This window comes from Aythya marila (assembly GCF_965140915.1).
Source record: "Aythya marila genome assembly, contig: HAP1_HAP1_SCAFFOLD_1126, whole genome shotgun sequence".
Lineage (NCBI taxonomy): Eukaryota > Metazoa > Chordata > Aves > Anseriformes > Anatidae > Aythya > Aythya marila.
In genome coordinates, this window is record NW_028137632.1 from 2172 (window position 1) to 14732 (window position 12561).

General features: G+C 62.2%; 2 protein-coding genes and 1 long non-coding RNA gene across 3 annotated transcripts; 2 read left to right on the forward strand and 1 right to left on the reverse strand.

Moving 5' to 3' along the window:
* Nucleotides 1-230: 230 nt before the first annotated feature.
* LOC309890674 lies at nucleotides 231-2038 on the forward strand. Its single transcript, XR_014319438.1, has 5 exons — nucleotides 231-400; nucleotides 1311-1534; nucleotides 1607-1728; nucleotides 1807-1893; nucleotides 1979-2038. It is a non-coding gene; the product is annotated as an uncharacterized lncRNA (long non-coding RNA).
* A 389-nt stretch (nucleotides 2039-2427) lies between these two features.
* Nucleotides 2428-9485, forward strand: LOC309890676 (solute carrier family 12 member 6-like; the record flags this gene model as incomplete). The annotated part of the gene is made up of 15 exons (XM_082785104.1): nucleotides 2428-2449; nucleotides 2622-2679; nucleotides 3169-3343; nucleotides 3423-3526; nucleotides 3620-3718; nucleotides 4254-4373; nucleotides 5255-5347; nucleotides 5450-5618; nucleotides 5967-6162; nucleotides 6662-6816; nucleotides 7391-7522; nucleotides 7594-7686; nucleotides 7767-7849; nucleotides 8414-8547; nucleotides 8882-9485. The coding sequence occupies 15 exons, from the start codon at nucleotides 2428-2430 to the stop codon at nucleotides 8947-8949; spliced, it is 1701 nt and encodes a 566-aa protein (XP_082641230.1). The 3' UTR covers nucleotides 8950-9485.
* Nucleotides 9486-10094: 609 nt separating this feature from the next.
* LOC309890675 (ER membrane protein complex subunit 4-like) lies at nucleotides 10095-12486 on the reverse strand. The gene is made up of 3 exons (XM_082785103.1): nucleotides 12395-12486; nucleotides 10913-11052; nucleotides 10095-10841 (listed from the first exon to the last, which is right to left on the reverse strand). The coding sequence occupies exons 1-3, from the start codon at nucleotides 12463-12465 to the stop codon at nucleotides 10588-10590; spliced, it is 465 nt and encodes a 154-aa protein (XP_082641229.1). The 5' UTR covers nucleotides 12466-12486; the 3' UTR covers nucleotides 10095-10587.
* Nucleotides 12487-12561: the final 75 nt, after the last annotated feature.

The window sequence follows — 12561 nt, forward strand, 5'->3', positions numbered from 1 at the left end:
GTGGTTATTGGGGTACTCGGGGGGATTTGGGGGGATTTGTGGGGGTTTCGGGTGGTTTTGGGGGTTATATATGGGGTTTGGGGGTATCTTTGTGGGGTTTTGGGGCATTTTGGTGGGGTTTTCTGTCTCTCTGGGCTATTTTTATGGATTTTGGGGTATCTTTGTGGGGCCTTCTGTCTCTCTGGGCTGTTTTCCTGGGGTTCTGGGGTATCCTTGTGGGGTTTTCGGCCTCCCTGGGGTTCCCTTCCGGTGCTGACGCGGTGCCGCAGGGGGGGGCCCCCTGGCGCTGCTGTGGGGGGCGCTGGGCCCCGAGGCGGGGGGCGCGGTCGGGCTCTGCGCCTTCCTGGGGGCCGCCTTCGGGGCCGCCAGCGCCGCCCTGGGCGCCGCCGAGCTGCTGCTGGTGAGAGGGGCCTTTAAGGGGCGGGGCCAAGGGAAGGCGGGAGGGGCTTGAGGGAGGGGGGTGTGGCCTGGTGCGGTGGGGCACGGGCGGCCATCTGGGGAGTGGCCATCGTGGGTGGGGCCATGTTGGGGCGGCCATGTTGGGTGGGGTCGTGGGGGAACCCTCTTGGGCGTGGCTGTGGGGGGAGCCATCTTGGGTGTGGCCTTGGGTATGGCCACATTGGGGTGGCCATCTTGGGTGTGGTCATTGTGGGAACCATCTTGAGTGTGGCTACCTGGGGGTGGCCATCTTGGGCGTGGCCATGGGGGGTCCCTTCAGGGCAGCCATCTTGGGTGTGGTCATTGTGGGAGCCATCTTGGGAGTGGCTACCCTGGAGGTGGCCATCTTGGGCGTGTCCCTGGGGGAAACCATCTTGAGTGTGTCCATAGGGTAAGGTCCCTCAGGGCAGCCATCTTGGGCGTGGTCATTGTGGGAACCATATTTGGTGTGGCCACCTGGGTGCGGCCATCTTGGGCGTGTCCCTGGGGGAAACCATCTTGGGTGTGTCCATAGGGGAAGGTCCCTCAGGGCGGCCATCTTGGGTGTGTCCATAGGGGAAGGTCCCTCAGGGCGGCCATCTTGGGTGTGTCCATAGGGGAAGGTCCCTCAGGGCGGCCATCTTGGGCGTGTCCATAGGGGAAGGTCCCTCAGGGCGGCCATCTTGGGAGTGGCTACCCTGGGGGCGGCCATCTTGGGCATGTCCATAGGGGAAGGTTCCTCAGCGCAGCCATCTTGGGCGTGTCCATAGGGGAAGGTCCCTCAGGGCGGCCATCTTGGGCGTGGTCATTGTGGGAGCCATATTTGGTGTGGCCCCCTGGGGGCGGCCATCTTGGGCGTGTCCCTGGGGGCAGCCACCTCGTTTCCCCCGCAGGTGTACGTGGTGCCGCAGGCGGCCATCTTGCCGGGCCACGGCCGGGGGGCGCTGCTGGCCAACGGGCGCGGCTACGGCTCGGGGCTGCTGGGGCTGCTGGGGCTGGGGGCCGCCGCCCCCCCCGCCGCCCGCGCCGCCCCCCTGGGCCCCGCCGGGCTCCTGCTGGCCCTGCTGGGGCTGCAGGCGGGCGCCCTGCGAGCCGCCCTGCCGGGGGCGCGCCCCACGTGAGTCCCTCCCCTTTTCCCGCACTTACGCAGACGTATGCAGATTTATGCAAACGAGGCTGTGCCCCGCAGGCTCTGCCTCCCGCAGCCCCCCGGCGGCCAGCTCCAGCCCTGCCCCGCTCCGCGCCGGGGGGACAACGGCAGCGCCGCCCCGCTGCCGGCCGTGCCGGGGCCCAGCGCCCGCCTGCTGGCCCGTGAGTCCCCCCTGGGGGCACCGGGGACGCCCCCCGAGCCCCCCGACCCTAAATCCCACCCCGTTTCCCACCCCACAGGCAACCTGTGGCCCCCCGAGCCGCCCCTCGGCGACGCCGCGGCCACCTTCGGGCTCCTGCTGGGGCTCAGCCTCCCCACGGCCTCCGGTGGGTCCGGCGGCCCTATAAGCACCCCCCCCATCGGCCCTATAAGCTTTATAGGGTGAATGTGACCCGAAATGTGTCCCCACAGGGGTGCTGTGGGGCTGCAGCCACGCCGGGGAGCTGCGCGACGCCGCCCGCTCCATCCCTGCCGGCAGCGTTGGGGCCGCCGTGGGCAGCGCCTTGGGGTGCATCCGGGACCCTAAATGGGGAAAGGGGACCCTAAAATGTGGAAAGGGGAGCCTAAAGGGGAAAAGGGGGGCCTAAAATGGGGAAAAGGGGGGCCTAAAGGGGAAAAGGGGGCCCTAAAATGGGGTTGGGGGGCCCTAAAATGGGCGTGAGGGGGGATAAAATGGGGATGGGGGCCCTAAAATGTAGAAAAGGGGACCCTAAAGGGGAAAAGGGGGCCCTAACATGGGGTTGGGGTGCCCTAAAATGGGGGTGAGGGGGGATAAAATGTGGGAAGGGAGCCCTAAAGGGTGGGAAGGGGACCCCAAAATGGGGGTGGGGGACCCCAGGAGTGTGGGATGGGGCCCTAAAATGTGGGAAGGGACCCCAAAATGTGAGAAAGGGACCCCAAAAAGGGGTTGGGGGGCCCTAAAACGGGGTTGGGGGGCCCAAAAAGCGTGGGAGGGGACCCTAAAAGCCCGGGGGGGACCCCGAGCTGCTTTTGTGGGGTGGGATTTTGGGGCCGGGCGCCCATTTTTGGGGGGTTTCTTTCCTTGACGGCGCAGACCTGAGCGCGGCCCTGCTGCTGGGGGCCTGCGTGGAGGGGCAGCTGCTGCGAGACAAGTGGGTGCCCCCCAACCCCAAATGGCCCCAAAGTCCCTATGGGGGTCCCCAGGGGGTCCCCCTGTCCCTATAGAGTCCCCAGGGTCCCCCCCATGTCCTCACAGTGTCCCTGGCGTTGTCCCCATCCCTTTGAGGGCGTCCCCCCCTCACTGCCCTGTCCCTGTAAGTGGCCCCGTGGCCCTATAGCATGGCCCCATATGGTGTCCCCATGGCCCTATATCGCCCCTATAAATGTCCCCATGGCCCTATATCGTGTCCCCATGTCCCCAAATCACCCCATACCCTATCCCCACACCCCATATCGTGTCCCCATGTCCCCATACCCTGTCCCCACGCCCCTATATCACCCCATACCCTGTCCCCACGCCCCTATATCACCCCCTACCCTGTCCCCACGCCCCTATATGACCCCCTACCCTGTCCCCACGCCCCTCTATGACCCCAAACCCTACCCCCACGCCCCATATCGTGTCCCCCTGTCCCCCCCAGGTTCGGCTCGTCGCTGCGGGGCCGCCCGGTGCTGGCGGCGCTGTCGTGGCCGTCCCCGTGGCTGCCCCTGGCGGGGGCGCTGCTGGCGGCGGGGGGCGCGGGGCTGCAGGCGCTGGCGGGGGGCTCGCGGCTGCTGCGGGGCCTGGCCCGGGCCCGAGCCCTCCCCCTGCCCCCCGTGAGTGGCTGCTCCCCCTCCCCGTGACGTCATCGGGCACGGTGATGGCGTCATCGTGACGTCACCGGTGGTGTCGCAGGCGCTGGGGCGCGGCGAGCTGTGGCCGCTGGCGGCGACGGCGGCGGTGGCGGAGCTGGGCGTGCTGCTGGGCTCCATCGACCTGGTGGCGCCCGTCCTCTCCGTGTGGGTGCCCCCCCGTCCTTCTGACGTCATCGCGGTGACGTCACGGCCTCCCGGTGACGTCATGGACCCCCCGTGACGTCACCCCCCCCCCAGGTTCTCGCTCACCGCCTACCTGTGCCTCAACCTGGCCTGCGCCATGCAGGGGCTGCTGACGGCGCCCGGCTGGAACCCCCGCTGCCGCCTCTACCACTGGTGAGACGCCGCCCCACACGGCCCCAGAGTGGCCCCAAAATGTCCCCAACACATCCCCAAAATATCCCCCAAGGCGTCTCCAAAATATCCCCGAAGCTTCCCCAAAATGTCCCCCAAATGTCCCCAAAGTTTCCCCAAAATATCCCCAAAGTGTCCCGAAAATATCCCCAAAATATCCCCCAAGTATCCCCAAAGTTTCCCCAAATTATCCCCAAAGTGTCCCCAAAATATCCCCACGATGTCCTGAAATTGTACTCAAACTTACCCCCAAGTGTCCCCAATGTGTCCCCGACATCCCCGATGTCCCCAACACACCCCCAATGTCCCCAATGTCCACAACATGTCCCCAATGTCCCCAACACGTCCCCAACATCCCCGATGTCCCCAACACACCCCCAATGTCCCCAATGTCCTCAACAAGTCCCCAGTGTCCCCAACGCAGCCCCAACATCCCCGATGTCCCCAACACACCCCCAATGTCCCCAATGTCCCCAACATGTCCCCAGTGTCCCCAACACGTCCCCGCTGTCCCCAGGGCGGTGTCGCTGGCGGGCGCGGGGCTGTGCCTGGCCCTGATGTTCGCCACCTGCTGGTTCTACGCCCTGCCGGCGCTGGGCATGGCGGGCATGGCCTACACCTACGCGGACCTCCAGGGGTGAGCCGCGTCCCCTCGGGTCCCCTCCTGTCCCCAGGGGTCCCGTTTCGTCCTTTTTGGGTCCAGTTTGGTCCCTTTTGGGTCCCCTGTTGTCCCCTTTGGGTCCTTTTCTGTCACTTTTGGGTCCCCTCCTGTCCCCCTGGGTCCCCTCTTGTCCTTTTTGGGTCCCCTTTCCTCCCTTTTGGGTCCCATTTCGTCCCCCTTGGGTCCCATTCCATCCCCTCAGGATTTTGTGTCCTCTCATGACGCCATTTTGTCCCGTTTTGTCCCATTTTGGGCACCATTTTGTCCCTTTTGTGTCCTTTTCTGTCACCTTTGGGTCCCCTCCTGCCCCCCCGGTTCCCCTCGGGTCTCCTTGGGTCCAGTTTTGTCCCCTTTGGGTCCCTTTTGGTCCCGTTCTGTCCCCTTTGGGTGCCATTTTGTCCCCTTTGGGTCCCATTTTCCCCTCTTTTCACCCCATTTCCCCCCTCTGGACACCATTTCCCCCCATCCCACTCCCCCTTCCCTCCCCTTCTCCCACCCCAAATCCCCTGTAACGCTCCCAACCTCCCAGTTTCCCCCCAGATAACCCCCAACCCCTCCGAAACCCCATTATTTCCCCCCAAACCCTCTTCTTTCTCCCCTTAGCCCCATTATTTCCCCCATAACCCCCTTATAACTGACTTAAACCCCATTATTTTCCCCCAAACCCCATTACCTCCCACCATAACCCCATTATCTCCCCCCTTAACCCCATTACTTCCCCCATCACCCCATTACTTCCCCCATAACCCAATTACCCCCCCCAACCCCATTATACCCCCGTCCGTAACCCCCCCAACACCCCCCCACCCCCCGACCTGACCCCAAAACCCCCAAACTGACCCCCAAATCCCCCCCAGAGCCCCCTCAGAGTGGGGTGAAGGCTTCCGCTCCCTGCCCCTAAGCGCCGCGCTGGCGGCCCTACGGCACCTGGAGCAGCGCCCGCCGCGGCGGTGAGTGGGGTCGGGCTATAGGGTCAAGTTATAGGGTCAGGTTATAGGGTCGGCCCCCTCCGGCCCTATATCCCGGCCCCAAACGCTTCTGGGGTCCCGCAGGCCCCAGCTGCTGGTGCTGCTGAAGCTGGACGCCGAGCTGCGGGTCACCCAGCCCCAGTTGCTGGCCCTGGCTGCCCAGTTGCGAGCCGCCGGCGGGCTGACGGTGGCCGCCACCGTGCTGCCCGGGGACGTGCTGCAGGCCAGGGAGCGCGTCCGGGCCGCTGAGCAGGTAGGGGGACAGGGGACCCCAGAAACCCCCATAAAATCCCATGAAAGTCTAGAGAATCCCATGAAATCCCGTAAAAACGCAAGAAATCCCATAAGATCCCACAAAAACCCAAGAAATCCCATAAAAACCCCAACAGTGCCCCCTAGCACCCCCTAGTGACCCCATAATCCCCCCTAGTGACCCTATAACACCCTAGAGCCCCCCATATCCCCCCATAACACCCCACAGGGCCCCATAACGCCCCAATAGTGCCCCGTAACACCCCGTAGTGACCCCATAACCCCCCCTAGTGACCCCATAGCCTCCCCTACTGACCCCGTAACCCCCCGTGTCCCCCCCACCCCACAGGCGCTGCGTGGGGCGCTGGCGGGGGCGCGCTGCGGGGGCTTCGTGCAGGTGCTGGCGGCCGGGCGGGCGCGCGAGGGGCTGGCGGCGCTGGTGCAGGGCTGCGGCCTGGGGGCCCTGCGCCCCGACACCGTGCTGCTGGGCTGGCCCCAGGGCTGGCGCCGCCGCGACGACCCCGCTGCCGCCCGGGACTTCGTGGGTATGGGGTGTATGGGGGCTGGGGGGCGGTTAGGGGGGGTTATATGGGGTTATACTGGGGTTACGGGGGGATTTGGGGGGTTATACTGGGGTTCTGATGGGGTTACGGGGGGATTTGGGGGGTATATTGGGGTTATATGGGGTTATAAGGGGGTTATGGGGGGATTTGGGGGGTTATAGGGTGGGAATGGGGTGATTATGGGGGTTATATGGGGTTATCATGGGGTTATGGGGGGATTTGGGGGGGTATATTGGGGTTATATGGGGTTATCATGGGGTTATGGGGGGTTATGGGGTGGGAATAGGGGATTTGGGGGGTTATATTGGCGTTATAATGGGGTTATATTGGGGTTATGGTGGGTTTGGGGGCAGTGTGCGGTGATGGGGGGATTTCTGGGAGTCGGGGGGGGGCTCGTGTGGAGTCCGGGGGGCTCTCGAACAGCTTTGGGGTCTCTCTGTGGGGTCAGTGGGGCCTTATAGGGCCGGGGTCCTGCCCCCAGAGCTGCTGCGGGTGGCGGCGGCCGGCGGCCGGGCCCTGCTGGTGGCCAAGGGGCCGCTGGGGGCCGGGGCGCCGGGGGGGTCCCTGGACGTCTGGTGGGTGGTGGGCGACGGGCGCCTGCTCACCCTGCTGCCCCTGCTGCTGCGCCAGCACCCGGTGCGTGGGGCTTTCGGGGTTTTGGGGGGTGTTATGGGGTTTTGGGGGTCTTGGGAGTGGGTTATGGGGGGGTTAGGGGTGGTATGTTGGGGGTTTGGGGGGTTTGGGGGGTTTACAGGGGGATATGGGGTGCTTGTGGGGGGATTTGGGTGGTTATGGGGTGGGTTATGGGGTTTTGGGGGAGGTTTATGGGGTTTTTGGGGTGTTTTATGGGGCTTTGGGGGGGGTTTATGGGGTTTTTTGGGTGTTTTATGGGGGGGTTTATGGGGTTTTGGGGGGTTTATGGGGTTTTGGGGTGGGTTATGGGGTTTTGGGGGAGGTTTATGGGGTTTTTGGGGTGTTTTATGGGGCTTTGGGGGGGTTTATGGGGTTTTTGGGGGGGTTTATGGGGGGGTTTATGGGGTTTTGGGGTGGCATATTGTGGGTTTGGGTTGGTTTATGGGGATTCGGGCGATCCAAAGCTTCCCTACGTGTCCGCACGCCTCCTTACGGCATCCCCGTGTCCCTTCACCGTATCCCTGTGCATTCACGGGTCTCTTTTTGGGGCCAATCCCCCCGTTTTGGGGCCCCCCAGGCGTGGCGGGGCTGCCCGCTGCGGCTGTTCGCGGTGGCGCTGCTGGAGGACAACAGCCTGGCCCTGGGCCGCCTGCTGCAGGCCTTCGCCCAGCGCCTGCGCCTGCCCGCCCGCACCGAGGTGGTCGAGCTGGTGAGCCGCCCCCTCCCCCAGCCCTGGCGTCATCATGACGTCGCCAATGACGTCATCGCGTGACGCCGCAGCACGACAGCGAGGTCTCCGCCTACACCTACGAGCGCACCCTGATGATGGAGCAGCGCTCCCGAATGCTGCGCCACATGCGGCTGGCGCGCCAGGTGACGTCACGAGGCCGCGCCCCCTCCCGACCACGCCCCTCCCCCTGAACCACGCCCCTCACTGACGTCACCCCCCGCAGGCCTGGCACGGCTCCGCCCCCCCCAGCGGAGGGGAGGAGGAGGAGGCGGGGACAGGGGGCGGCCCCCGGGCGGGCCCCAGCCCGTGAGTGGGACTGGGAGGGACTGGGGGGGACTGGGAGGGGGCATGGGGGCACTGGGAGGGGATTGGGGGGGACTGGGAGGGACTGGGAGGAGACTGGGAAGGGACTGGGGGGGACTGGGAGGGGACTGGGAAGGGACTGGGGGGGACTGGGAGGGGACTGGGGGGGACTGGGAGGGGATTAGGGGGGGACTGGGAGGGACTGGGGGGGACTGGGGGGGGATTGGGGGGGACTGGGAGGGGGCATGGGGGCACTGGGAGGGGATTCTGGAGGACTGGGAGGGGACTGGGAGGGGATTGGGGGGGACTGGGAGGAACTGGGATGGACTGGGAGGAGATATGGGGGCACTGGGATATACTGGGAGGGGCCTGGGGGACACTGGCTGGCACTTGGGGGGCTACTGGGCCATACTGGGAGGCACTGGGCCATAAACAGACTGGGGTGTCCTGCGAGGGGAGCTGGGAGGCACTGGGGCGGGTCCGGGGGTTGTTCCCGGGCTCGTACCGACCCGTACCGACCCGTACTGGTCTGTACTGGTCCGTACTGGTCCGTACTGGTGCCCGCAGCACCAACGTGCGGCGCATGCACGCGGCCGAGCGGCTGAACGAGGCCATGGGGCGGCGCTCGGCGGGGGCGCGCCTGGTGCTGCTGGACCTGCCGGCCCCGCCCCCCGCCTCGCCCCGCCCCCGTGACGACAACTGTATCCATGGCGACGCCCCTAGCAACGGCGTCCCTAGCAACGGGGAATGGCGGGAGGCGTTGCCATGGGAACGGGGGCGGGGCGTAGCTATGGCGACGGGTGATTGACAGCGCCGCCGCGGCGACAGGGAATGGGGAAATGGGGGGAAATCGGGCAAAAAAAGGGGATAAAGGGCGGGGAGGGGGGAAGTGACGGAGGAACGGGGTTGAACAGGGCGGGAAGAGGGAAATGAAAGGGAAAAGGGGGTGGTAAAAGGGGAAAGGGGGGAAAAACAAGGGAAAAGGGAAAATGGGGCAAAAAGCGGCGGTTTGGGGTTTTCCTTGACGCGCGGCAGACGTGGAGTTCCTGGAGGTGCTGACGGAGGGGCTGGGCCCCGTGCTGCTGGTGCGGGGCGGCGACTAGCCCAGTATGGACCAGTAGAGACTGGTACGGAACCAGTATGGAATCAGTGTGCCCCAGTATGCACCAGTACGGAACCAGCACGCACCAGCAAGTGCCCAGCACAGCACCAAGCGGCCTCCCAGTATGGGCTGCGCTGCTCCCAGTATGGCTCCGCCACTCCCAGTACGAGCACGGCACCGCTCCCAGTATGACCATGGCACCGCTCCCAGTGCTCCCAGTACGAGCACGGCACCAATAAACCAGTTCCTACCCCTCGGCCTCCTGGCTCCTTCTTGGGGGTTTGCACCCGGGCACCGAACACCCCAAAACTCCCCCAAACCACCCAAAAAAACCCCAAACCACCCCAAAAACCACCGCCCCCCCAAAAAAAAACACCCAAAAAAACCAAAATCACCCTAAAAAAGCACAAAACCACCCCAAAACCACCCTGAAATCACCCCAAACCACCCTCAACCCATCCCGAAATCCCACAAACCCCCAAACCCCTGAAACTACCCGAAAACCACCCGTAACCAGCCCCAACCCCCCCAAAACCATACCAAAGCACCCCAAAAGACCCCAAAATGACCCCAAATCCTCCCAAAACGACCCCAAAACCTTACAACCCCCCCCCAAGACCCCCAAAAACTCCCGAAATGACCCCAAAACCCCCAGACAACCCCAAAACCCCTGGAATATGCCCAAACTCCCCCAAACCGCCCCAAATGACCCCAAAACCCCAGAAATGACCCCAAAATATCAAACTTTATTGGGGTCACAGGATAACGCCCCCCCCGGTCAGCTCCAGGCGCTGTGGGGACGGAATGGGGGGGGGTGAGACCCTTTTTTTTGGGTGTTTTCAACCCGTTTTGGGGTTCAGAACCCATTTTTGGGGTTTTTGACCCATTTTTGAGGGATTTAAACCCCCTTTTTTGGATTGCAGTGTTTTTATGTTGTTTTTTTTTAACCAGGTTTTGGGGTTTTTAACCCCTTTTTGTGGGGTATCAATCCAGTTTTGGGGGAGGTTAACCGTTTGGGGGATTTTAACCCTTTTTTTCAGATTTAACCCCATTTCAGGGCTTTTAACCCCAGGTGTTGGGGCTTTAACCCCAGTTTTGGGTTTTTAACCCTGCTTTTTGGGGTTTCAGCACCCTTTTTTGCTTTAACACTAGTTTTTAGGCTTTAATCCTGTTTTTCTGAGGTTTAAACCCCTCTTTTAAATTCTTGACCCATTTTCTGTCCTTCCAATCCGCTTATTTGGGATTTCAACTGCAATTTTTATTTTTTAAACCTGTTTTTTGCCCTTCCGGCCCCGTTTCCTGGCGTTTCAGCCCCAGTTTTGGAGGTTTCAGCTGCTTTTTTTTGTTCTCTAGCCCCGTGTTTTGCCCTCTGGCCCCATTTTTTCACCCTTCTAGCCTCGTTTTTCACTGTTTTGGACCCATTTTTGGGATTTCAACCCGTTTTTTGTTTTCTAACCCTGTTTTTTGCCCTTCACAGCCCCGTTTTCGCTGTTTCGCATCCATTTTTTGTCCTTCCGGCCCCGTTTCTTGGGGTTTCAGCCCCATTTTTCAGGGTTTTGGACCCAGTTTGGGGGTTTCAGCTGCTCTTTTTTGTTTTCTAGCCCCATTTTTTGCCCTTCTGGCCCCATTTTTCAGGGTTTCAGCCCCACTTTTTGCCCTTCCAGCCCCATTTTTCGCTGTTTCGCCCCCATTTTTCGCCCTTCTGGCCCCGTTTCTTGGTGTGTTTTTGCCCCCGTACCTGCGGGGGCACGATGAAGGCGAGCCAGTCGGAGGCGTGCGTGGGCAGCAGCCCCATGGCACTTGCAGAGGTCGAGCGCCAGCCCCAGCCGTTGCCCACCAGGAACACCAAACCCTGCAGCAGCCGCGCGCTCGAGCTCTCCAGCAGCTTCAGGGCTGTGGGGGGGGAAAACCAGTCAGAGGGGCGGACTGGGAGCACTGGGAGCGCTGGGAGGGGCCGGGCTTACTGGTGGAGAGGGAGAGCAGTGCCTGCAGCGGGCGCCAGCCCATCGTGGCCGGGAAGATGCTGATGGTGCTGCCGGCATGGGCATGATGAAGAGGTTCACGGGGATCTGCTTCATGGGCACAGCGCCACGTCCCAGCAGCGCTGGGCGGGAAAAACGGGGAGAAAAGGGGAAAAATGGTGAAAAATGAGGGGTGTGGGGGGTAATGGGGGGGTAAGGAGGGGTAATGGGGGGGAAAAGGGGGAAAAAGGGAGAGGAAAAGGGGGGAAAAGGGGGATAAAGTAGGTAAAGGGGGGGAAAGGGGGAAGAAAATGGGGGAAAAAGGGAAAAAAGGGAGGCAAATGGGGAAAAGGGGAAGAAAGGAGGAAGAAAAGGGGAAGAATGAGGAGGAAAATGGGAGAAAAAGGAGGCAAATAGGGAAAAGGGGATAAAAGGGGAGGAAAAATGTGGGAAAAAGGGGGAAATGCTGAAAAAAGGGGGGGTGTGGGGGTAATGGGGGGGTTATTGCTCTCTATAGGTACCTCAAGGGAGGCTGTAGCGAGGTGGGGGTTGGCCTGTTCTCCACGTGCCTGGTGACAGGACGAGGGGGAATGGGCTAAAGTTGAGCCAGTGGGAGTTTTAGGTTGGATGTTAGGAAGAACTTCTCACTGAGAGGTTGTGAGGCATTGGAACAGGCTGCCCAGGGAACTGGTGGAGTCACCATCCCTGGAAGTCTTCAAAAGACGTTTAGATGTAGAGCTTAGGGAAATGGTTTAGGTGGGGACTGTTAGCGTTAGGTCAGAGGTTGACTCGATGATCTTGAGGTCTCTTCCAACCTAGAAATTCTGTGATTCTGTAAGGAGGGGTAATGGTGGGGGAAAGGGGGAAAAAGGAGAGAAAAGGGGGGAAAATGGGGGATAAAGGGGGGTAAAGGGGGGGGAAGGGGAAGAAAATGGGGGAAAATGGGGGGAAAAAGGGAAAAAGGGAGGCAAAAGGGGGAAAAGGGGAGAAAAGGGGAGAAAATGGGGGGAAAAGGGGAAGAAAATGGGAAGAACCAGGAGAAAATGGGGGAAAAAGGGAAAAAAGGGAGGAAAATGGGGAAAAGGGGACAAAAGGGGAGGAAAGGGGGAAGAAAAGGGCAAGAACAAGGAGGAAAATGGGGGAAAAAGGGAGGCAAATAGGGGAAAAGGGGATAAAAGGGGAGGCAAATGGGGGATAAAGGGAGAAAAGGGCACCAAACATGGCCTCTCCACATCAGAACCCCCCCAACTCCCCCCAAGCCCCCCAAATCGCTCCTAAAACCCCTCAGAACCCCCCCAAAAACACCTCACGACCCCCTCAGCCCCCCCAATCCCCGCAACCCCCCCCAGGACGCCCAAAACCCCCTCAGGACGCGCCACCCCCCCCCCCCCAGACCAACCCAGGACCCCCGAAGACCTGCTCAAACCCCACAATTCCCCGAAATTCCCTCAAAATGCCCCCCAAAAAGCACGCCCTGGCCCTCACCGAGCTCCCAGGGGCGTCCCCAGCTCCAGCGTCCACTCGAAGCGTCTCAACCTCACCGCGGCAGCCGCCATTTTGTGAAGACCGGGAGTGGGGTCGGCCTTAAATAGGCCAGCGACGCTGCACGTGACGCGAGAGGGGCGTGATTGGACGGCGGGAGGCGGAAGTGC

Bases quoted from the DNA above. Each gene is read 5' to 3' on its own strand.
- LOC309890675 (XM_082785103.1), bottom strand. From the start codon at position 12,465: ATGGCGGCTGCCGCGGTGAGGTTGAGACGCTTCGAGTGGACGCTGGAG. The intron at 11,053-12,394 runs GTGAGGGCCAGG...TTTCCCGCCCAG, and splicing joins GGGACGCCCCTGGGAGCTCG to CGCTGCTGGGACGTGGCGCT. The intron at 10,842-10,912 runs GTAAGCCCGGCC...CCCCCCCCACAG, and splicing joins ACTGCTCTCCCTCTCCACCA to CCCTGAAGCTGCTGGAGAGC.